This window comes from Callorhinus ursinus, unplaced genomic scaffold (assembly GCF_003265705.2).
Source record: "Callorhinus ursinus isolate GAN/ISIS: 27379988/994484 unplaced genomic scaffold, GSC_fseal_2.0 scaffold4, whole genome shotgun sequence".
Classification (NCBI taxonomy): Eukaryota; Metazoa; Chordata; class Mammalia; order Carnivora; family Otariidae; genus Callorhinus; species Callorhinus ursinus.
Genome location: NW_027397066.1, coordinates 76,193,444 through 76,218,773, shown reverse-complemented (window position 1 = coordinate 76,218,773; position 25,330 = coordinate 76,193,444). Strand labels below are relative to the sequence as shown.

The 25,330-nt window shown below is 32.9% G+C and overlaps 1 protein-coding gene across 5 annotated transcripts in view; it reads right to left on the bottom strand.

Annotated features, from left to right (window-relative positions):
• The window catches only part of GRID2 (glutamate ionotropic receptor delta type subunit 2), a 1,442,323-nt gene that overhangs the window by 521,630 nt on the left and 895,363 nt on the right, over positions 1-25,330 (bottom strand). For all 5 annotated transcript variants that reach the window (XM_073891966.1, XM_073891967.1, XM_025873456.2 and 2 more), the window contains exon 8: positions 19,580-19,699. In XM_073891966.1, the coding sequence (XP_073748067.1) occupies positions 19,580-19,699 (120 nt within the window). The remainder of the gene's footprint in view (positions 1-19,579; positions 19,700-25,330) is intronic.

Below are 25,330 nucleotides of genomic sequence, written 5' to 3'. Positions count from 1 at the left end.
AAAACAGATACAACAATGTATTAAAAAGATCATTTGCCATGATCAAGTGCAATTTATTTAAGGGACGCATGGATGGTTCCGTATTTACAAATCAATCAACATGATACAGCACATCAACAAAACAAAGCATAAAATCATATGACCATCCCAACAGATAAAGAAAAAGCATTTGACAAAATTCAGTATCTGTTCATGATAAAAACTCTCAAAAAAGCAGGGTTAGAAGGAACATATATCAATACAATAAAGGCGATAAATAAAAAACCCACAGGTAACATCATATCCCACAGTGAAAAACAAGGCTTTTCCTCCAAGATCTAGAACAAGAAAAGGATGTCCACTCTCCCTACTTTTATTCAACATAGTACTGGATGTCCTAGCCACAGCAATCAGACAAGAAAAAAAAAAGAGACATTCATATTGGAAAGAAATTAAACTGTCATTATTTGCAGACAACATAATACTATACATAGAATATCCTAGACTCCACCAAAAAACTATTAGAAGTAATAAATAAATTGAGTAAAGTTTCAGGATACAAAATTAATGCTCAGAAATCAGTAGAATTTTTATATACTAATAATGATGTAGCAGAAAGAGAAATTAAAATAACAATACAATTTACAATTGCACCAAAAAGAATAAAATGCCTAGGATTAAACTTAAACAATGAGGTGAAAACCTGTACCCTGAAAACTATAAAACATTGATGAAATAAATGGAGGATGACACAAACAAATGGAAAGATATTCCATGTTCATGGATTGTAAAAATTAATATTACTAAAATGTCCAGATTACACAAAGCAATCTATAGATTCAATTCAATCCCTACCAACATACCAACAGCATTTTTCACAAACCTAGAACAAATAATACTAAAATTTGTGTGGAACCACAAAAGACCCCAAATAGCCAAAGCAAACTTGGCAAAGAACAAAGCTGGAGGTATCATAGTTCCAGATTTCAAGATATAATACAAAACTGTAGTAATCAAAAGAGTATGGTACTGGCACTAAAAATAGACAGATTAATGGAACAGAACAGAAAATCCAGAAATAAACTCCAAATTATAAGGTCAATTAATCTACGACAAAGGAGGCAAGAATATACAATGGGGAAAGGAAAATTTCTTAAATAGTCCTGGGAAAACCAGATGAATACATGTAAAAATATGAAGAACCACCTTTTAACATCATATTTACAGTTTTGAACCTTAATTCTACATGGTGTTAAGTTCAATTAAGTTCTATAACTTGTCTTCCAGGTATCTGTCCCTATCATCATCCATTTTTTTTTCATTTATTCATACAACATTAATAGAGTGAATACTTACAGGGGAGAATGTAACCAAGCTCAACTTGAAATAAAAAGGTAAAGTAGGCAAAACTTATTTATTGTTTTCTTCTCTCTTTAATCTTTTCTCCCTTTCTCTGAAAAGGTATCTTCCCTGGCTCCATTGCCTTAATGTTACTCTAGTTAGTGCATCAGCTCTTACTAATATTCCTAACCCAGGTCTTCTTCTTCCAGGAGAGCCCTACTATCTAATTCTTCCTTCCTACACCATTTCTACACACTTACCATCTGTTTATAGAAAAGAGAGGACAATGAATAAATCCATGTTCTAGAGTCAGGTTATTTACAGCTTAAAGGGGTAATGCTTCCTTCCTGTTCAGATGATTTTAAAACCTGGAGTCTACATGTGGCACTCCATAATTAGTAGCCAAATATCAGGCACCTTAGTGGATAATTAAAGAAATTTTGGGTGAAGATGAGCATCATCTTTTTCAAAGCTTACCATGAATAAAAGAACCATGCATAAAGCCATACTTGTCTCCCTATAACTCTGAGTCTTTAATTCAAAACATGACCCTGAAATAATATAGAAACCATCATTTCTTTTTGCATGTGGCTGCCATTAAATACATGAAAATATTATTAATGTGCCTTATTTTTTATGGTAAACATATTTAATTCCTTCATTGGTTTCTGCTGCAACATAGTTTTCTCAATGACTTCAATAAGTTTTGTTAGTTTTTGGCATACTCATAATATTATTGTTTCATTTGACCTTGTGGTCAACCAAAATCTTTGGTTAATTTTCATCTAGACTTCCATTAAAAAAATCTTTGCCAATTTTTATCATCGACATTTTTTTTCCCTTATTGCAAGGGACAAGTTTGGCCTTTATCTCTGTCCAATTGCTTTTTATTAGTTGTGCTTTCATTAAGAGACTTCACTATTCAAAAATTTATCTTTTTAATCAAGGATTACAGGCTTCTATGAGAATAATATTTTTTCATAAGTACAGTATTACTATAACTGGGTGTATGTATATACACATAACATATTTTACAATTCAATAAAATTAAAATATTATTATATTGTTAATCCTTTTCCTAGCAATAAACTTGAGTAATATTATATTTTTTCCTATGCTTTGTTGAAGTAAGAAAAAAATGGGAAATGGAAAATAATGAGTAGATATTACCAGGTAAAAACACTAACACACCTTGTTATCATTCAAGAAGTATATTTTTATTATGTAATACAGGAAAGATAAAGGAGAAATTCATAAAATACTTGCAGAATTCAAGACTGGCTTTAACATTAAAAATACAAAATGCTTTAAAATACTTTATAGCACTTTTTTTTAGTAAGTAGTTAATGTTAACAGAATTCAAAGATTCATCAAAGAAAAAACAAGAAATATATTCTTAATTTATTTTTCATACAATGTCATTATATTACATTGAAATGCCTCATTTCAATAATCTCTACATTATTTTAACCAAGTTAGGACCTCAGACAATCAAAACTATTTTTAGTTTGGAATTTAAAAAACTATAAAATAACTACAAATATAGAGATTGATAACATACGTACAATGCAAGAAAAAAAAGAAAAAAGCTTATCTTTCCCAAACAGGTAAAGGTTTTGGAATTGTGGAAAGAACTTACAATGTGGTAGAAAGACAAAATAAAACATTGAACTAGAAGTCTAGTCTTGGTTTTTCCAGCAAACTAAAGACTTTTAGGGAAGCCATTCAATCCACAAAGCACAGGTATTAGATATATAAGATAGAGATGTTTCACTAAATGACCGTTGATTTTTCCCTGATTTTGTCATTCCTCAGAAATGTTTGGGATGGATGAAAAAAATGTGCCTACTTAGAAAAACTTGGGTATGTTTAAGAATGAATAAAATATTCTCGTATCTATTTTCAATGTAGACACAGTTATCACAATTACAAGAAACAAAGAAAATATATAGAAAAGTCAATAATCAATTTATCTAATACCAATAGAACATGTAGGGAAGAAATAACTTCTAGGGGCACCTGGGTGGCTCAGTCGGTTAAGCATCTGCCTTTGGTTCAGGTCATGATCCCAGGGTCCTAGGATGGAGCCCCAGGTCAGGCTCCCTGCTCAGCAGAGAGCTTGCTTCTCCCTCCGCCTTCCACTTCCCCTGCTTATGTTCTCTCTCTCTCTCTCTCTCTCTCTCTCTCTCTCTCACTGACAAATAAAATATTAAAAAAAAAGAAAAAAAAAGAAATAACTTCTAAGAGCCAGAAACTTTTTGCTTGTTTGTAAGAGACTGAGGACACTAGAATCACAGAAAAAGAAAGATGAAATATAAATTAATATGTGATTTTCAATAAATAAAAATCACATGGGATAAGAATCCAAGTCCTGAATTGTAACTGTTTTGTTCATCCCAAGAATAATTTCCCAGTTTCCAGGTTTTTTTTGGAAAAAGAAAATATCTGTTAATATAATACCTTCTGTATGGGAGATAGAAATATAACCGTTTTTTTCATAATCTTAAAAGATATTGTCTCCTATTTAATGAAAGCACACTTATTCAAATCTTATTATTTTCCAAATGGCACAATCAGATATTCTGAAATGCATTAGCCTGGGACTGAAAGATTCCCATCTCAGTTTGGGATATAGATTCATATCAAACTTGAATGAATCTAAAGAAGAAATTCTCAAGCAAGGTGTTTCAAATACACTTCTATTTAAACCCACAAAACTACTTTTATTCAGGTACTCCAAAGCAATAGAACTTTCCATAGCTTCTGATTAAGAATTACTTGAAAACATTTTCAGTAGTTAAGTACTTTTCTCCTCATGAGCATTAAGTGACTTTCTCAGGATGGTTATAAAATTCAGCTAGATGCATTCATTTTATTAATTAAACATATCAAGGCATAACCTATATTAACCCAAGATATTTTTAGAATTATTGTTTAAAGTGAGATTCATTTCTCACATTTGATTATTGAAAAAAATTGCAGAAATCCTATTTTACTGTTATAATGAAATTCAATAACCCTGATAAAATGTATTAATTGAATATTTTAAAATCAAAGTTCATTTCCAATAAGTGTAGAGCCCCTTATTACACCTAAATTACTGTGATTAATAAAAGTGACTCTAATTATCTAAGAACGCCTCCATTTCCAAACGTTTATTTTCCATATTGGAAAAAAAACTCTAAGCAAACTTAGCTTTTTATACAATTTTGATAGATTATTTATTAAATCCATAAAGAATTTACTAGAAAGACATTAAAGGTCCTGGTGAAAATGCTGACAATTTAAAGCAAAACAAAAAAACAAAACCAGTTCTTCAAAATAACATTTGCATCCTCATCAAGAAGTGGAGGTAAGCAGGGTAAATAGTGTAACTCAAGGAATATGTATCAGCAACATCTAAATTGCATGAACATAATAATTGATAATAATACTACTAATATGCATCTAAATAATAAGGCTTTGTTTTGGAATAAAAATATTTAACTATCACTCTGAAAAACTGTCCACCTGAATTCTTTTGAGTATGACATTTCAGATTATCTATATTTGACGATTTAAGTTCCTATGAAAACTGCAGACCAGAGTAAGAAGAAGACATGGCTTATTTCTGTTAGTTTTTTAAAATCTTTATGACTTCTTCTATCATTTATATACTTTTTAAATGGTTAGTAAAACTTCAGGATTCATCATAACTACTAGTCTCAAAATATAGATAAAAGAATATGGGCATTTGTATTTCAATAAGATCTTATTGATAATATGAAAGTCTTTAACTGTGAATTAGTTTACATTAATTACTTATTCACAAATTCTAAGTAACCAAATTTTCTGGGGAAAAGTAAAAAAATATATTAATGTTTAAAATTAGAACAAATAAATTTATCATTTTTAGGAGTTCTTTTGAGTTCTTACTTTCAAACTTTCACCAAAGTAAATCCTCTAAAGACACATTTCATATATTAAAAATAATTTTTGTTATGGCAAGAATTTTGAGGTTTATTATGTATAAAAAATTGCCATACTGCAAAATTATTTTAGATATTTTTTATCCTAATCTAAAATTAGAATGTTTAATAAGCAAGGCTACAGATTAATTCAACATGGTATAGCCCTACTTCAAATAATATAAGATATAAATTGTATATTCTAGTGCCATAGATAGTATCTGGAAATAATTGTTTTGCTGTTTTCAAAAAATAGTTCTTCAGAATGCTTTATGAATGCAAGAGGGTATAGGAATGAATCATGAAATGCTAGGTCTAGAGGATAGACTCTATTTCAAATCAGAAGCAAGAAAACTTTCATCCTCAAAGTCTAAATTACTGGGCGCCTGGGTGGCTCAGTTGGTTAAGTGACTGCCTTCGGCTCAGGTCATGATCCTGGAGTCCTGGGATCGAGTCCCACATCGGGCTCCCTGCTCAGCGGGGAGACTGCTTCTCCCTCTGACCCTCCCTCCTCTCATGTGCCCTCTCTCTCTCTCATTCTCTCTCTCAAATAAATAAATAAAATCTTAAAAAAAAGTCTAAATTACTTGTATACTTCTGACAAAGTTTCAGAAATTATTTCTCTTCTCTGCATACAGAGAATTTAAAAATATTAAAGCTTCTAAAACTAAACTTTTATTTTTTCTGATCATGATAGTATTACATGCCCTTTGCAGAAAATCTAGAAAATTAAGGTAAACATAGAAAAGAAAGTAACAATAGCAGTAGCCTATAATGCTACTATTTTAAGATTATCAACCTAAATAACTACAAAGAAAATTTTAAATATAGACTATTTAAATACAGAACTCTACAACTACATTGGAGAGGATAAATATTGTCTTTCATTTTTCATAGCTAGAAATAAATTTATTGTATGCACCATCATAGAGTTGCACATATTTTTTTAAAAAGGCACTATTAAAGGGAGAAAAATCTTAATTTTCAGAAATACTTATCATCAGGTAAATAAGGACATGTTTACATTAATGGTTGGTATGGGCTTAAGGTCTCAGTAAAAATATTTTACATTTGAATATCCTCCCCTCAAAAATCAGGAGTATAATGAGAAACATGGTGTCCATTCACAACCATATGTTAATAGTCTACATGCTGTTGGGGATGATGATCAGTTGCCAAATACCACATGCCTGTCTTTAGCACAGTTGATATATATATTGATTTTAGCCCACATATCATTGGTTTCTGCTCTTTGGAAATGCAACAAATTGTATTACTTATTTTTATTGCAATATATCATCTTTTTGTCAAGGAGGAAACCTGGGAGGAAACATATTCAAATTGATAGCAGAGATTTAAAAAGGGGCAATAGTTCACACATCCAGCCAATCCAAAGTCTCAAAAAAGTTTTTATTAATAATGTAGTTTCTATTCCAAAGAAATGAATAAATGTTAATCCCCATTTTCCAAACACTGTAGAACAAATTAATTTGGACTAAAGTCTTAATGGTGTCTGACTAGCTTTAGTGTATCAGGTGTCCTGGCCATGAAGGAAAATAAAATTACTGGGGAGGGAGGTGGGGAGAGAAGACAGGAGGAGGCAATGCAATCAGCAGTCACCAAACGCCATGATTACAATTTCAATTATTCATCACTGATATCAACACAATATTCATTAGTTTGAAGGAAGGTCCCCAAATAAATGAGTTATGAAGGCTCTATTAGCAAATTTGGTAAGATTATGTGCCCACATTATTTAAATTTTTATAATCATTCCAATATATAAAACCCAGTTCCTGTTAAAGGAGAATTTATAATCCCCTGAAGTCAAGACAGACCTGAGGGAATAAGAGATATTTAATCAAATATTTTAACAGACTACAGAGAAATTCAGAGGTGAGAGAAAGCAAATAAATTGCAGTGCAATGACAAACCTGTGGGATTATAGTTTAACTGAACCTACCATACAAATTAGTCTGCTGTGACATAGGTGGACAAATGACTCATACTATGTGATCTCATCTTGTCACTGTTTGCCCTTTCATGCAACCTCTTTGAAATAATTCTTTGATATCTGCCACTTAAAGTTTAATCACAGCAATGAGACCTTGGAAAAAGAGTACATATAGGAACAAATGTTTCTCAATTCTATGTATTCCTCATTTAGATTGCATTAATGATTATTGTTTGGGTAGTGGGTCTTGGATATTAATCACCATTTATGGATGAAAGTAGAATTGAGGTTGTTCAGTAGATAGTATGTACCACCACATTGTGTATTTGAATTTGAGCTGGATTAGAGTTTGTGTGTGTGTGCGTGCATGCACACATGTACGTGTGTATATATGTGCATATGTGCGTGTATGGGTGGGTAAGGTAGATTCCAGTGTGTCTCACTATGGGTACTGTCCAGTAGAGTAGGAAGGAAACTGAACCTTGCCTCCTCTGCATCAGGAATGCTCTTGAACTTTTAACTCAGGATGTGGACTAGAGATGAACTATAGATTCTGAGTCTCTTTATGAGCACATACATATCTAAACATTTCCTATGAGTCTACATGCCAATAGCAGCTACTTTCCTCAAAATAATACCTTTCCTCAAAAGTAGAAAAGTAATCCATATCAACCAAACAATCCAGATTTTGTAGTCCTTCCATAAAAGTTCTTGATTTTATTTCCACCAAAACTTGAGACTGAAATTGTACCCTATCAGGAATCTTTGCCCCATGCTGGAAAAGTCAGCATCATCTTGTCCACCAGAAAAGATAGCTCCTGTTCTCTCCAACAGGCAGTAAATGTTGCTGGCCTGAAGCAAGACTCCGTCAGAAGTCCTCTCAATCCAGGCAACGGCTAACTCCTCCAGAAATGTCAGAGTAACTCTAAACATCATTGGATACAATTATCATTTTCTCTTCTGTGTAATAATAGTAGAGGAGCTCCCTTCAAAGCAGAAATGATCTAGTCCACAGTATTTATTTTTCAAGAGTGCAGAGTTCTCCTACCCTTCAGGAAACTGCTGAGGTCAATAATTTTGGGACTCTAACACATTGGAAATTTTATAAGGTACTAGGTTGAGGATCACATTACTTTGTGGTGCAAAATATTTTCTTGAAGACACATCAAAATAAAGCTGATGGAACTAAATTTATCATGATTGTGTATTATATATAAAGGAGGGTGGGAGGAAAAAAAGCTGTTGTATTCACAACATATTGTCAATTCACAGAATTTTCTAGATTCTCTCCATTATATAAACCTTCCAAGATATAAATTCATTGTTAGAAATGTGACAGTAAATACGGATGGCAGATTTTCCAACAATGGGCTTAATTATAAAGATTGGGACAGCAGGCTATGTTAGCTACCAGATTCTCTGCTATTAGCTTCCCATCAAACTCTATATGCTCCCAAGTCTTGATTAACAGACTTGTAGAATTTTAGATTCAGAAAGGACATTAAATGAAACAAAAAGGTTAATGTTTCATGCTATCACTGTGATTGTCATGTATAATGCTCTGTCAATCACACCTAAAATGAAATTACTTTCCCCACCTCACATGGCAATTTCTTGTCAGAATAGTAACTAGACTGTATTTCTTCTATTGGCTTTAAAAATGAATCACATAGATTACTGCCCACTTGCAAATTGACATGATTTTAATTATTCCTCAATATGTAACCTACAAAATAATTTCACATAATCCTTACAACCTTCTTAAGAGATAGATATTATTATTCACATTTTATAGACAAAGATATTGAGACTGGCTAAGTTTAGTGGCGAAAAATCACACAGTCAGATTTTCAGCCCAGGTCTGACAGCCAAGGCTGTGTACTTTTCCACATTACAACATACTAAAACAGCCTAGTTGTTAGAAAATCTTGACTCACAAATACAAATAATTCCTAATGACTTTACAATTTGTGGGTCTTTCCCTTTTGTTCAGAAAAAATTAATCTAACTATGTGCTTGGAATAATCAATCTAGTATTTCCCTATTCTCTATGAATTTCTGAAAATAAATTATATATAATCTTACTTAACCCTTAAAATAATTGATTATATTTTTGGTGGCCAAGTGACCAACTCTGCTAGGCATTGAGGATACAGTGATGGAAAGGGTATAATCACACATTCATTTTCTAATGTGGCAAGTCAACAATTTATGTGCATATACTTATTTTTCATTAGAATAAGAATATGGCTGTTATGTTTATAGATGCAGAAAAGAATCTTACAGATTATCATGTTAGTATGCACATGTATTCATTAGTTCATTCATTAAATACTTAATAAGCATCTACTATATGCATTCATTAAAGGATAGAGCAAGAAATAGACATTCTTGTCTCACTGAATTACATTGTAATGGGAAAAACTGTAAAGAAGTAAATGCATTACATTTATGTGTGTGCATATATATATACTCTATATACACATATATGAAGATTGTATATATACTTAATGTGTATGAATACAATTTCAGTGAGCAAAAAGTGCTATAAGGAAACATAAAGCAAGGTAATAGAAAAGATAAATGTTATTTTAGATAATGCAGAACCAGAATACAAATATTGTTGAAGAACACCAGTTCAATATTTAATCCTTGGCTATTTGAAGGTAAAATTGTTCCTTCCTCTTCTAAGTATGAGGCAGTAAAATATTTTAGTTTATTAAAGATGGACCAATGACAGACAAAAATAATACCCTTTTCAAAAACAGTACATTAGGTTTTTCCAAGAATGCAAAACTACACGTTCTATACTTGTGAATTTAATGTTGGAGAACCTGAGTAAAGATTCTAAACCTATCTGAGAAACAATTATACCTAGGAGCTAAAATATCTCTGTTGTACCATTTTATTTCATCAGCTTACATGAGAAAACAATTTTATGAAGATACTAAGCATTATTAGGCAATTAAGATTGGTTGTGAAACCAGTTTCAAACTATTTTTCTTTCCTGGCCTTATTTTCCTGTTTGTGATAAAGTTCATAGACATCTAGAGTATTAAATTTTAATGCTGGAACTCCTTCTTCACAATAAAAAGTGAGTAGCATTGGCAAAACCAAGCAAAACAAAGAACACTTCAGACGCATAAGCAAAAACAAACAAAAAACCCATTTTGGAGAATTTCTCTTCTAAAGAAAAAAAAACACAGATTAATCCTTTACATTAAATATTTAATTTAATCTTTACTTTTTTATGTATTCTAATGTTTAGTTTTAGGAGATTGGATATGATGTTATTAAATTATTTTTCTTCTTGGAAATATTGTATTTCAATGAACAGAAAAAACAACAAACATTTTTGGAGAAAGTTTAAGAATATAGAAAATCTTGATGATTTAAAAATTTGGCTTTGAGGTTTACCTAAGTTTATCTTTAAGGGTACAGAGTCTAACACCTTGAATGTACCATCTACTGAATGAAACACCACCTTACATCAAAGTAAAAGAATATGTAAAAAATATCAAAGCAGAAGATCAACATCAGTGAAAATTAGATAATCCTTTTCACATTCTCTCCAAATTCAGAAAAATGAAACCACCACTCCTACAATGCCAAGAGAGCTGCAACTAGTCCAACATTTGGGACTTGGTCAATCTCACATTCAAATCCAAACAGACACAATCCTGCTAGTTTATGAGTGCTGACAGTACCCCTGCTCAAGGTGATAAGGCTTCAAGCATTGTGCACACTTAACCACCAGCAGCAGAATAAACACTGACAACTTGACAGTTCATCCATTGGAAAACCATTTACTCTTTTTGATACATGGAGGTACTGGTACTAGAACCTTAATTTTAGACACATCTAAGTGAATCTGTACTGTAATTATTTGCATGGTAAGGTTTTCTCTTGATAGTATCTCTGAAGACATTGTATATGTGTTAACGTCCGTATGAAAGAACTGTCTCATTTATAAATGGAGCTAGCAATCCACAAACTTATTCACAGTACTCTCAAAATTATGTAAGAGGTAGATTTGGAGTTTTATAAATTCAGTAATTATTTGAAATGGTAGTTTGGTAGAAAAGCATTTGTGTTATAACAACAAATAAAAAAATAAAATAATACATATTTTTTTTAACAACAATGTAAAAGGTGCTATAAACATTATGGTCCCTTTCACATAAAATCTATGTAATGCCAGTGCACTGGAATATTTCCTTCCAATTTGGGAGTTAGAGTAAAGAAACACATAATTACAGGAGTGCTCTAATATTACTTAGGAATAAAGTAGACACAATTTGAAGTATATGATTCAATGTCAATGGAATAGATGACACAATATATGGAGTTTGAATTCAGAGCAGGGTGAATCAACTACATTGATCTTGGAACTATATTGATCTTGGAAGGCTAAATGAAGCCCATTTCTGTCCCCCTCACAACCATGACTTTTTGAGCATCTGGAACCCATCCAAACTATCTCTCCCCTCAAACACAACTTCCTGGCTCTGAAGGTCTTTCATTTAATGCAAATCAAAAATAGGCTCTTCAGACTTACTGAGGGCTCTCTTCTCTCAAGCCACACTTTCTGCCTGTTGTTGAGATTCCTCCTGTCTTCATTACCATACATGTCCAGGTGAGATTTTGTGATTTGCCACTTCAGCCATTACCCTGTCAATAAATATCCTCTCACCGCCTCATTTTGCTGCTATCAAAAACAACAAGCAAAAAAGCGATTTGATGAAATCTCAATCTTACATTAATTCAAATGCATTCTGTCCACCAAATGCTGTTGGACAAAAATATATAACCATGTAGATTAATGCTGCAATGAAATGTGAAACCCCTAAGAGCCAACAACACCACCTGGCAATTCTTCCATGTTTCCTAACTAGCCCTCTCTTCTGTTTGCTACAGCAGCTCTTTCCAAATGTATTCACCTTTAAACTTCCAACCTTCTTATCTTTAATATTTTCTGCTACATTTTCCCTCTTAGCATATGATCTCATCTCACACTTTTCCAAGAAAAGTTAATATATTTCTTAATAATAACCTTAACTTTTTGATACCACCCATGAAGACTTGCTTGCATTTACACCATTCTTTCCTTACTCCCTCCCTCCATGATTCTGGAAAACGATGCTCTCCATGCCCAAGATTAAGCACTCCAGCCAAATGGATCCAGTCCCCTCTTTTTCTCCCAGACCTCTATCAATAATCACCTTTCTTTCCTTTATCTTCTTTCTCTTCTTCTCTACTGGCTCAATCTGAGCATTTGAACATACTCAAGTTTCTTTCATTCTGAAAGTTTGCCCCCTCAATTTCATGAAGCCATTTAATGGCCACTCTTATAGCCAAATGGTGGGTTAATACAATATTTATGCTTGTGTTTACTTCTTTTACTCGCAACCTTCCTTTTTACTTTCTGATTTGTTGGTTTTTCAACATATGGCATTACAATTCCATTGACATTTCCTTCATAAATGACAATTAATTGCAACATTTTTTGAGGTACCAGGCAAGTTCTGGATGTGTCACATCACTAACTCATTTATGAGTCATGACACCCCTGAGGTCACTTGGTTTTAAGTAACACAAAAATTTGAATAGCCTGACATTAGTAGCCTTTCTAACCCATTTGCCTTATTGCCTCTTCTTAGTGACTAATGAACCCTGAGTTCCTAATTCCAATAGACTCTCTTTAGCCTTTATACTACTGCTTTTCTGCTACATTGCTGACCACCCCTCTACTTCTTGAAATAAACTCTTTCTTCTTAGCTGCTATTATAACAGGAATATTATAATTATCATCCTTGTGCATACATACCTAATTATTAAGTTGGGATGAATATTTTTGTAAAACAGGGGATGGGCTTTAGGAAAATTAATCATAGCACTACATAAGATAGTTTATACAAAAGATATTGGAAGAGGCACACCTGGGTGGCTCATTCAGTTAAGCATCTACCTTCGGCTCAGGTCATGATCCTGAGATCCTGGTGGGATTGAGCCCCCCATGTCATATATATCTCATCGGGCTTCCTGTTCATCAGGGAGTCTGCTTCTCCCTCTGCCTGCCCCCACTTGTGCTTTCTCTCAAAATAAATAAATCTTTAAAAAAAGATACTGGAAGAAAGAAGAAACCTGGTGCAAAATGATTACACCTAAACTTGGTGGTAATTATTGGGAGTAGAGTGGAAGGAAAAAACATAAGGGAACTAAGTAATGCCTGCATGAAGAGCTTTTATTTGTATTTGTATAAGCCTTATCAGCAAATGAAATCATTTCTTTATATATACCTTAATATGTACAGAGATCTTTTTTCTTTTTTCAAAATAAGGAATGTTATATACTAATCCTGATTTCACAATTTTAATAAGGCTAGAAAAGGTTTTCCCATATTTGACAAGTAATTAAGTAACAAAAACTCCAAAGAAAGATACATTACTTTTTGCTATAAAACCATGAGTATTTTCATTTTCTGAATCTTCAGTTATATTTAAACTAAAATTACTTTATGAATCTATGTTAATTATGTTATATAGTTTGTTTTCATCTGACTCTAGATAAATGTAGCTAATTCTTATCACTAAATATATATGCCTGAAGGAAGACTTTTCCCCAACAGTTTTGACAACACTGAAGCTAGACTTAGTGCAATGATATTGTCAATATGCTGAAAAATGAAAACTAGTAATTTAATTTTCTGTGTCTAGGAGAAATATACTTAAGATGAAATAAAGACATTTTCAGATAAACAAAAACTCAGAAATTTGACCACAAGAAAACTACCAGCAAAGGAAATTTTAAGAGTTATACCTCAGGCAGAAGAAAAGAAATTGAAGCTACAGGTACAGGAAGGGGAGTAGAGCAAAGAAAGTGGAAAATATACAGACAGGTGTAAATAAATATTATTGCACAAAATAGTATTGGTAATGGAATAAAAAAGATAATGTTTAAAAACATGACAAAAATAATCTACAATTTGAGATATAGATACATTGACTAAATGGAATGAAAATGTTCTAAGTATGCTTGTTATCTGAAAGGAGGACAAAGATATTGATTACATGTTGATAAGTTAAGTATGTTGTAAATTCTAGCAGAACTATTAAATAAGTAGAAACAGAATACATAATTTGTAAATTAGTAGAGGAGAAAAGAGGAAATTAAATATATATATATGTAAGTAAACATGAAAGTACACACACACACATACACACACACACTATCCAAAAGAAGGTAAGAAAAGAGAACAAAGGTACCTAGAATAGGCAAGACAAATAGAATTTGCAAAAAGGTAGAATGTACAAAATAGTAGACTTAAATGTAAAAGTTTTAGTAAATACATTTCATAAAATACATGAAATGCTTTAGTTTTTAGGAATGAAAGCCAAATTAGTGTCAAATAATTAATTATATACTTTTAATAAGAATTATGTGTGGAACAAAAGGATGTAGAAAAGTTGAAGTAAAAGTATAGTAAAAATAAATGCCATCCAAATAGTAATTGAAAGAAAGTTGGTTTAGCTCTATTAATAACAGACAAGATTTTTTTTTAGGGAAGAAAGCATTATTAGAAGTAGAAGTCTTGGGGCACCTAGGTGGCTCAGTTGCCTTCGGCTCAGGTCATGGTCCCAGGGTCCTGGGATCGAGCCTCGCATCGGGCTCCCTGCTCTGCGGGAAGCCTGCTTCTCCCTCTCCCACTCCCCCTGCTTGTGTTCCCTCTCTCACTGTGTCTCTCTCTGCCAAATAAATAAATAAATAAATCTTAAAAAAAAAAGTAGAAGTCTTTATAATAATAATTTTTAAAGTATTAATTACCAAGAAAAATATTCAAAAATGAAAATAAGTTCAGATATTGAAATGTTTCAGATATTTTAAAAGATATTAACAATTTTATGCCAATACATATAAAAAATAAAAAGATCATAACAATAAAACTTCTTGAGTTGACGAGAATTAGAAAACATGACTTTTCTTTATTTATCATGGAAAGTAGAAATTTTTGTTAAAAAAATCCCACAAAGAATAATCTAGGCCCATTTTAGGGTGACTTACCAAACACTTAGAGAAGAAATTCTTCCAATTTTGTATAACTCATAAAGAATAGAAAAAGAGAAACTCTCTCCACCCCATTTCATGAGGGCAATATAACCTTAGTATCAAAATCCATGTGATACATCACATCAATAAGAGAAAGGATAAAACTGTATGATCATTTCAATGCAGAAAAAGCATTTGACAAAGTACGACATCTATTCATGATAAAAACTCGCAATAAAGTATATTTAGAGGGAACACACCTCAACATAGTAAAGGAATATATGGAAAATCCACAGCTAATACTAAACCTGAAAGCTTTTCCTTTATGGTCAGGAATAAGACAAACATGTGCGCTCTGACCACTGTTACTTAGCATAGTACTGGAAGCCCTAGCCATAGCAATCAGACAACAAAAAGAAACAAAAGTCAACCAAATCAGCAAGAAGTAAAACTCTTAACTATTTGCAGATGACATGATACTCCATATAGAAACCCAAAGGATTCCACCAAAAAACCCTGCTAGAACTGATACATGAATTCAGTGAAGTCTCAGAATAAAAAATCAATGTACAAAAATCTGTTGCATTTCTATACACCAATAATGAAGCAGCAGAAAGAGAAATTCAGGAATCAATCCCATTTACAACTGCACCAAAAATAGTAAGATACCCAGGAATAAACCTAACCAAAGAGGTGAAAGACCTGTACTCTGAAAACTATAAAACACTGATGAAAGAAACTGAAGATGACACAAAGAAATGGAAAAACATTCCATGCTTATGGATTGGAAGAATAAATATTGTTAAAATGTCTATACTACCCAAAGCAATCTACACATTTAATGCAATTCCTATCAAAATACCAACAAGAGCATTTTTCACAGAGCTAGAACAAACAATCCTAAAATTTGCATGGAATCACAAAAGACCATGAACAGTCAACGCAGTCTTGAAAAAGAAAAGCAAAGCTGGATGCACCACAATTCCAGACTTCAAGTTATATTACAAAGCTGGAGTGATCAAAACAGTATGATATTGGCACAAAATAGACATATAGATCAATGAAACAGAAAAGAAAACTCAGAAATGTAACCCACAACCAACCTCAATTAATCTTCAACAATGCAGGAAACAATATCCAATGGGAAAAAGACAGTCTCTTCAACAAATGATGTTAGAAAAACTGGACAGCAACATGCAAAAGAATGAAACTGGATCACTTTCTTATACCATACACAAAAATAAATTCAAAATGGGTTAAAGACTTAAATGTGAGACCTGAAACCATTAAAATCTGAGAGGAGAACACAGGCCGTAACCTCTTTGACACTGGCTGTAGCAACTTCTTTCTAGTTATGTCTCCTTAGACAAGGGAAACAAAAGCAAAAATAAACTATTGGGACTTCATCAAAGTAAAAATCTCCTGCACAGGGAAGGAAACAATCAAGAAAACAAAAAGGCAACCTATGAAATGGGAGAAGACATTTGCAAATGATATATCTGATAAAAGGTTAGTATCCAAAATACACAAAGAACTTCTAAAACTCAACACCCCAAAAATGAATAATCCAAATAATACATAGGCAGAAGACATGAGTAAACATTTTCCCAAAGAACACATACAAATGGCTAACACACATGAAAAGATGTTCAACATCTCATCATCAGGGATACAAATAAAAACTACAACGAGGTATCACCTCACATCTGTGAGAAAGGCTAAAATCAACAACACAAGAAACAACAGGTGCTGGCGAGGATGTGGAGAAAGGGAAACCCTCCCACACTATTGGTGGGAATGAAAACTGGTACAGCCACTCTGGAAAACAGTATGGAGACTCCTCAAGAAGTTAAAAATAGAACTATCCTATAATCCAACAATTATACTACTAGGTATTTACCCAAAGGATACAAAAATATTAATTTGAAGGGGCAGATGCACCATGATGTTTATAGCAGCATTGTCTACAATAGCCAAATTATGGAAGGAGGCCAAATATACATCGACTGATGACTGGATAAAGAAGATGTGGTGTATATATGCAATGGAATATTACTCAGCCATAAAAAAGAATGAAATCTTGCCATTTGCAGTGACATGGATGGAGCTAGAGAGTATTATGCTAAGCAAAATAAGTCAATCAGAGAATGACAAATACCATATGATTTCATTCATATGTAGAATTTAAGAAATGAAATGGATGAACATGGGGGAAAAGAGATAGGCAAACTATAAAACAGGGTCTTAACTATAGAGAACAAACTGAGGGTTGCTGGAGGCGAGGTGGGGGGGATGGGCTAAATGGGTGGTGGGTATTAAGGAGGGCCCTTGTGATGAGCCCTGGGTGTTTTATGTAAGTGATCAATCAGTAAATTCTACTCCTGAAACCAGTTTACTGTAAACTAACCCCTCCTGCCCACCTCTCCTCCAGTAACCCTCAGTTTGTTGTCTATAGTTAAGAGTCTGTGAAACTAAATCCAATTTAAATAAAAACTTATATGTATATATAATATATATATTATATTTGTAACTTCTAGAATCAATTATAAAAAAAAAAAGACAACTCAAAAGAATATGTCCAAAGGACTTGAGTGGGCAATTAATTCCAAAAGAAGTCTGAAGTGTCAAAAAGTACAAGAAAATATACAGAACCTTTTTATAATCAGGGAAATGAAAATTTAAATCATGAAGATATATCATCATATACCCAATAACTTAATAAGAATGTTGAAGTCTAATGAAACCAAAATTTGGTGAGAACACAGGACAATGAGAACTCGTTACACTGTTGGTGGTATGAAAGTTAGTAAATCTCTACAAAAATGGGTTTGAGGTCATAGAGTAAAGTTTCAAGGTATGCTTTCTTATATTAATTAATTCTACTCCTGGATACCAAACCCACAGAAATATATTCACAAGTTTCAGAGTATATATTTAAGATATGTCCAAGAATGTTCATAACAGCTTTGCTTATAATGGTCTAAAAATGGAAACAGACCACAATGGATTGTTACACATTCCCTTTGGTAAAAACAATACAGTAATATATAGAAATAAACTACAACTACACGTAAGGACAAGAACAAATAACACAAACAGAATGTTGAACATAAGAAGCAAGAAAAAAGAATATATGAAATATTGAGTCCATTCATAAACTGAAATTTTGGCAAAACTCAATTATGTTATTTAAGGATATACATAGTGATAAAATTATACTTAAAAGGTAAAGAAATGAATATCACAAAATTCAGACTAATGGTTATGCTACTGAGAAAGGAGGCCAGCGATGTATCAGGGAGAAGTATGTGGGGGTGATTAGGATGCTTGATATGTTGTATTTCTTGGCTGTAGTAGTGGTTGTTTCCTTTAAAATAATTCACTAAACTATCCTTGTGTTTATTTATAGAGTTTTTATAAGTCTCCTTTGTTTCGCTATAAAACAATAATTAAAAAAACATTAGGGTAGTTTCCACTCCTCTCTAGCATAAATTTACCAGGAAGTTTTTAGTGTGGATTAGAATAACTCCTAACTTTGTCAGATCTAAAAGTTTCTCAGCATCCTATTCTCAGCACTGGAGAGAAACACCTACTGAAGAACCTCTTATTCTCAATGCAGCCACCTTTATACAGTTACAAATTTACAGCTGTGAGCTCTGGATGTACACTCAATTATCTTAGGTTTTTTCCTACCAAAAATATATAAACACAACAAATCCAAACTATAGAAAATTCATTTCTGCAGGGGTTCTTATTTTCTCCTTGAGAAAGTTAGTGAACCAGTAGTTCATAAAATATCCTTTATTGGCATTCATATTCTTACATGTGATTTGTAGTATAGAATAAGAGCTCATTTCCTGCAAACCATTTTCTACCTATTACATGACACATAGAATTTGAACTACTGTTAATGTCACAGTTTAGAGTAGACTTTTCCTCTTTCTATATGAAATGTATCAAAGCTCTTATTCTGATTTTGTGCCTGTTACAAGTTAAAAACCAAGCAGTTATGCATTGTATAAATGTTAAATTCACTACTTTATACAAATTATTATGATAATGAATGGAAGGTGATGGTAGTTCCCTAGATCACTTTTTTCCTTTAAATTATTCTAAGGCATAAATAGAATTTATTGCTTAATACTTCTGATAATTACTTAAGGTCATTTAAATGCCTAATTCTCCCCTCCCCATTCTCTTTCAAAATACAATATGGGCTTTAATGCATACTGTGATCATATGACATGGAGAAAAATCAAACAAAACTATAGTTACTTTAGGAAAAAACACGTATCAATGTGTCTGGTCTTACCTTGCGAACACCTCGGCCAAGCTCTTCTCCATAGTTGGTTCCAAGAATTTCAAAGTGAACATTGGGATTTCCTCCATTCTCTCCAAATTCTAGTTCTCCAGTCAACCCACTGACTCCACCCTGAAGTAAAGATATCAATGTAAGATTTCAGAAGAAGTAAAATAACAATAATAATAACAACAATAACAATAATAATGAGAAGTGGGAGAGAAGGAGAAAAAGAAGTTCTAGGAATACTATTTCCATCAACAAAATAAATATTATATCAAGCGTGTAATTATTAACAGGCTATTGTACACATAATAAATGGAGAGCAATTGAAAGTTGACCTTGAGAATAACAATCCAATCTCATCCACTTTACAAACAAGGGAATTTATACTCAAAGAGTCAAATGACTACTGAAATGACACCATGGTAGAGCTGAGACTAAACTGCGGGCTAGGATTTTTGCCGCCATATCTTGTGAAATGCACAGTTCCATTAGTCAGAAAACAAGATGCTTCTGGAGAGCATAAAATCTACTCTGGAGACAAGTTTTGACAATATTCTTTATCTAGCACAATTCTAATTTGATTTAAAAATTATATCTGGGAATCTTAAAAGCCACGGTTTCTAACTTATTGGAGATTTAGTTTTTCCTTCTTCTTTAAATATCTTTTCCAAATTAAAAAAAAAATTAAAAAGCTAAATTAGGCTTGAAATCTGTTTTTGCTCTTAAATAGTAATGCTGGCTGTTGAGATTCATTGGGAATTTCCAAACTTCATCTTTCATTCAACATGACAGATGTTCATTTCCCCAACAGATGGCAATGTAGGTCATACTTCTCTCTCTCTTGTTTACCACTCCATTCTCAGTTTAGTTAATCAGCCTTCACCTTATTTAGGATTTTACAAATTAAAATCATATTCCAAATCACTTCTATACTAAAGCATTTTAACTTAGAATTTCAGCCTGATAATCACACTTATTTGGAAAAGTTACCTCCATTTGTAAATTCCTTCGATTATCACCTCTATGATGTTGATACCCAACTATATCTCATTTTGCCATAACCTCTAATTCAACATCTAGGCTTTTTTGGCAGGTTTTATGCTGTTTGCTACATCTTCTACTTTATCTGTGTCTGGGAGCCCATCATATGACTCTATGTTCACAACAGATTCAATAAATCCATTGCTTAATCATTAATTTCAATATTTATTTCATTTTTGCAATAACAATAATCAACAAAACTGATCCTCCACGATTATTTCTTAATAAGCGAGCTTCTCTTTTATTATCTGGTTTTATTAATGAAAGTATGTTGAATTTGATATGTCTATGTTCTTCTCATACATGAGTTAGCAGTCAATAGCATGGATTTTGGAGTCAGACTACCTGAATTTGATAAATGATGTTAGAATCCACTAGAGCTGGTAAACCTGGCTAAGTCACTGAATTTCTCTATACCCCAATTTCTACATCTATTAAATAGCAAAATAATAGTGCCTACCCCAGAAGACTATTATGTGTCTTATAATACCATACCCATAAAGAATATAGAAGAGTGCTTTAAAAGTGGTGAAAGCTTAATTACTATCATCATCATCATCATCATCACCATCATCATCATCTACATGATTATTTCATTCTTTAATTTCAAAGACTTTCTAGTTTTGTCAGAAATTGTAGACATACTCCTGGTCTTTTTCAACTAGTTTATTAGGGTTGCAAAATTTCATTTTATGTTTGGATATTTATGTAGTTTTGGGAAATGTTTTTGCAAATTTTGACTCAGTTACATTTCATTGATTAGTATTTGGGGCAAAAAAGTGTTAAAGCAGCTGGTCTAAGATCCATTCACTTATTTTACTGTTATGTGTGTTGTGGGAGGAGGGGGTGCGGGTCAGGAGAAGAAAAAAAGAAAGGAGGTAAGGAAGTTTAATGTCCTTGTCAACTAGAACTCCAGGTAGAAACTAGTAATATTTAATAGGAAGAAGAGTCCTTATCTATAAAAGCCCTTAGCAGGATGTCCTCCACTGAAAACTTATTGTTGTAAATAAACTCAGAATCTGTAGATTAATGGTTTATGGCTCCCTGGAAAATGTCCTGAAGCTTTACCCTTTCTAGAGTAAAAATGGAGACATTTCATATGTAAATGCTCTCTGTTGTATGAGGTAAACTGATGAAACTTTCCTTGGAGACAGAACGTGCGTGTCCAACGTGGAAAGAAAGGATTCGGAGAACCATGTAGAATGCCCTACAATCTCTCTCCTCTGTGCCTCTTAATTTCCTGTATCTTGATATGGGCAAATGAACCTATTATTGCACGTCAATTCGATCCTATGTGTTCCTTCAGTATTAACATCTCAAAGAATCCAATTATCACTCTAGAATTTGAAGACTGGGGTAAGTACCATGGATCTTATTATCATGAATATCTCTAAATAGCAAATACTGTAGGAGTTTGACTCACAAATATAGCTTATATTTCTAAACCTAAGTAAAATTCTCGGTATACTAAAATCTTCTATTACAGATTTTCTTGTCCTAATTCATACATCTACCCCAATAATATCTCCTAATTACATCAGAGTTTAAATTTCTGTGTCAGTACTTTATTTCTAGGGAAAAGAACAAAGATATTATGTATCAATATGATTGCTACATTGCAAAAATGCTATACTCCTGAAATTTTTAAACTTTTGAGCACTAGATTGCGTGGCACTATATTATTATTCCCTGTCAATACTCATATGGCCTATCCATTGCTTGTATCTGGTACTGGGGCAGTTAATACTGATACGGCCTATCCATAGCTTGTATCTGGTACTGAGCAACTTAGTCTATTTACACTGTATACAAGGTACAAAAAAAACGTAAATCAGGGGACCTGCACTTAGTTAACTGTGGCCTCCACTTACCTTGTTCACCTTTTTGACTCTGTAATTTGTCTTCTTTGTGTTACATTCTTAATGAGCTATTAGCATGTGTAATCAGTAAAATCTTCCCTCATGAAGATATAAGGGATGCTTGAGAGGTTGGAATTTCAAGCAAATAAACCCTTTATCTGAAGCCCCTTGTTATCTGCCCCCAACTTAACCTCTCTGATTTTTGATTGCCTAAGACTATTCCCATGCTTTTGAGCTTTTTCTTTTTCTTTTTTTTTCTTTTTTCATTTATCCTCAGATCAACTTTGCAAACTGAGCCTTGATAAAAATACGTGCTGGCCAGGTGGTAATGAGCAGTCATTATCTTTGTGCATGCACAGTTGCATTTTTTATCTCTTGGTGATGCAGCAGATTCTAAACAAAACAAGCTAATGGGACATTGATAGTATGAATAACACATACAAGTAATTTCTAAACGTCCTTTAAATTGACAGTAAAAATTGCTGCCAGAGTAAACCTTTTTTAAAATACCAAGTAAAATTGGTCTTGATTTCATCCTACCTAATCTATATAGGAATACCAGTGGGTATCAAATATGGAATGGAGAGAGGCGGAAAAATAAAATAAGGAGAATCAAAGGTTGGGATTAATTTATCACTGGATAATCAGTTTCTCAAAAGACAGAAGTTTGTTGTTCCCCTATAGATAGGATAAGTTGGAGGGAAAAAAAAGAAGAGAAAATATTTACTAAGAATTTATTTCCCTCTGTTATGAGGCTAAAGGACTTTTCCTTATGCTTGAACTGCACAGTAACTTAGAGACACTTTTGGAGGATCATATGGAACATCAAATATTTATGACACTCGCCTAATTTCCTTATACATATTTCTAGGTTCCTTGCAACTTGCAGACATGCTTGGTAACCAAGAACACCCTGTTAAATAAATATGAGCCCAGAAAGGCAGAGATCACACTGAAAGATGCCAGACTCAGTGGTGTACCCTGGTGCCCTCATGTTTCATAAGTTAATTTCAGAGAGAAAAATCCCTGACAGGAAATATTACATCTCTACCCAGAAAAAAAAATGTAATGGTAGATAAATACTACATTATAAGACGAAGAAAACCACAAAAAATAATAAAAAAAACACTTCATTTGTGTGAAATGTTTAGGAAAATTTGAAGTTACCATATAACATTTGTGTGTGTTATATATGCATACATATGTGCATATGTGTATTTGCCTATACACATATGCATTAAAATATTCATTCATAATAGATACTTGCAGTGAACCGAGAAGTCAATAGGGTATTGTTAGTATTTTGATTATGCTATCTATATCTTAGAGATAAAGACACTGAGGTCCAGATGACAAGTTATTTGAGGAACCTGAACTGAAATCTCCATCCTATGCTTCATACTTCTTCCCCTAGACTATATAAACTGTGTGCCCAACATTATATATATATATATATATATTATATATATATATATGTATATATCATAGTGGATTGCTCAAAAATATATGTTGAACTGAAATAAGTTAAAATTTATACCATTTTACCCACTTCGTGATTCAGATGTCCTGAAACTGGAGTATACATTGACATGTCTACAAGAGTCCCTATTCTAAGGGCATAGACAGCATTTTAAAAGCTCTAGTGGCAAAAAAAGTTTATTTGCACACATTATTGTAAAAACGCTATATCGTATTCCAAGTCAGTCCTGCTGCTGGTAAGTCAGATTATGTTTTCCTAAACTATCTTTCTCTCCTTCAGGTTTATAAATTCTAAATGGTACGTGGTGCTTTACACCAAAAGCAAAGTAATATGTTTTCATTCCTCTAAGTATACAAATTAAGTGACAACAACAACAAGAGCCCCAACTTATTAGGGTTATTTTTCTCCAAGTCAGAAGCCTAGAATCTTCTCTTCTTCCCTGCATGTTTATGTTAAGTCACCAAATCTTATTTTAATCACCTAAATATCTCTCAAAGACATCTATTTCTATCCATCCCTACCACCAACACCATTGCCCTGGTTTCCTTTGAGTTGGAACACCAGACTGTTAAGTCTCATTTTCTCATCCAGTCTGTCTTGGTCCAATGGCAGCTGCAGAATGAATTCTCCACTTGGCAGCCACTGAGTACAATCCAATTTTGTCACCACCACCCCGCCCCCACATTTAAAATACCTCAGTAGCTTAAGCTTGCCCCTTGAATAAAGTTCAGGAACTTGAATATGGTTTACAAAACTTTTCATAATCTTTCCCTGTCTACCTTATTTTAGCTAATGAGGAACCAAGTCCCTATTCTACCTCTCTTCTAGCCACCCCAGTTTTATTTCAGATGCCTACATGCGCCAAGCACTCTTTCCTCCAAGCCTGAGAATATTCTCTTGCCCTTGCATGAAACATCGTTCCTTCCCCATTCCTGGAATACTCTTCCCTTTCTTTTCCCGGCTAATAACCACTCATCTTAAACGTTTCCACATATCTGTCATTCTTATAGCTAAGGAGGTCCTCCAGTCACATATTTCCAGAATAGTTGGTGTTTCCCTTTTATAGAACTAATCACACTTGTAATTATTTTTGGTATTTCTATTTTCCTTCCTTATTCTGTGACCTCACGGTACAGCATATGGTAGCACTCAGTAAATATTTGTTGAATGAATACCATATAAGAATTAGAGTAATTTCAATATTTTTGCCATTTCAAAGAATACTTCTTTAGATACCAAGATGCATCAAGATCTCTTTTAGATAGGCTAGGTATCGATACGAGAAAATGTATTGGTACTAAATGATTTGAGATACTGACATAAATGTTGATATATTCTATCTTGCTACATATAGTATTGAAAATAATCACCATAAAG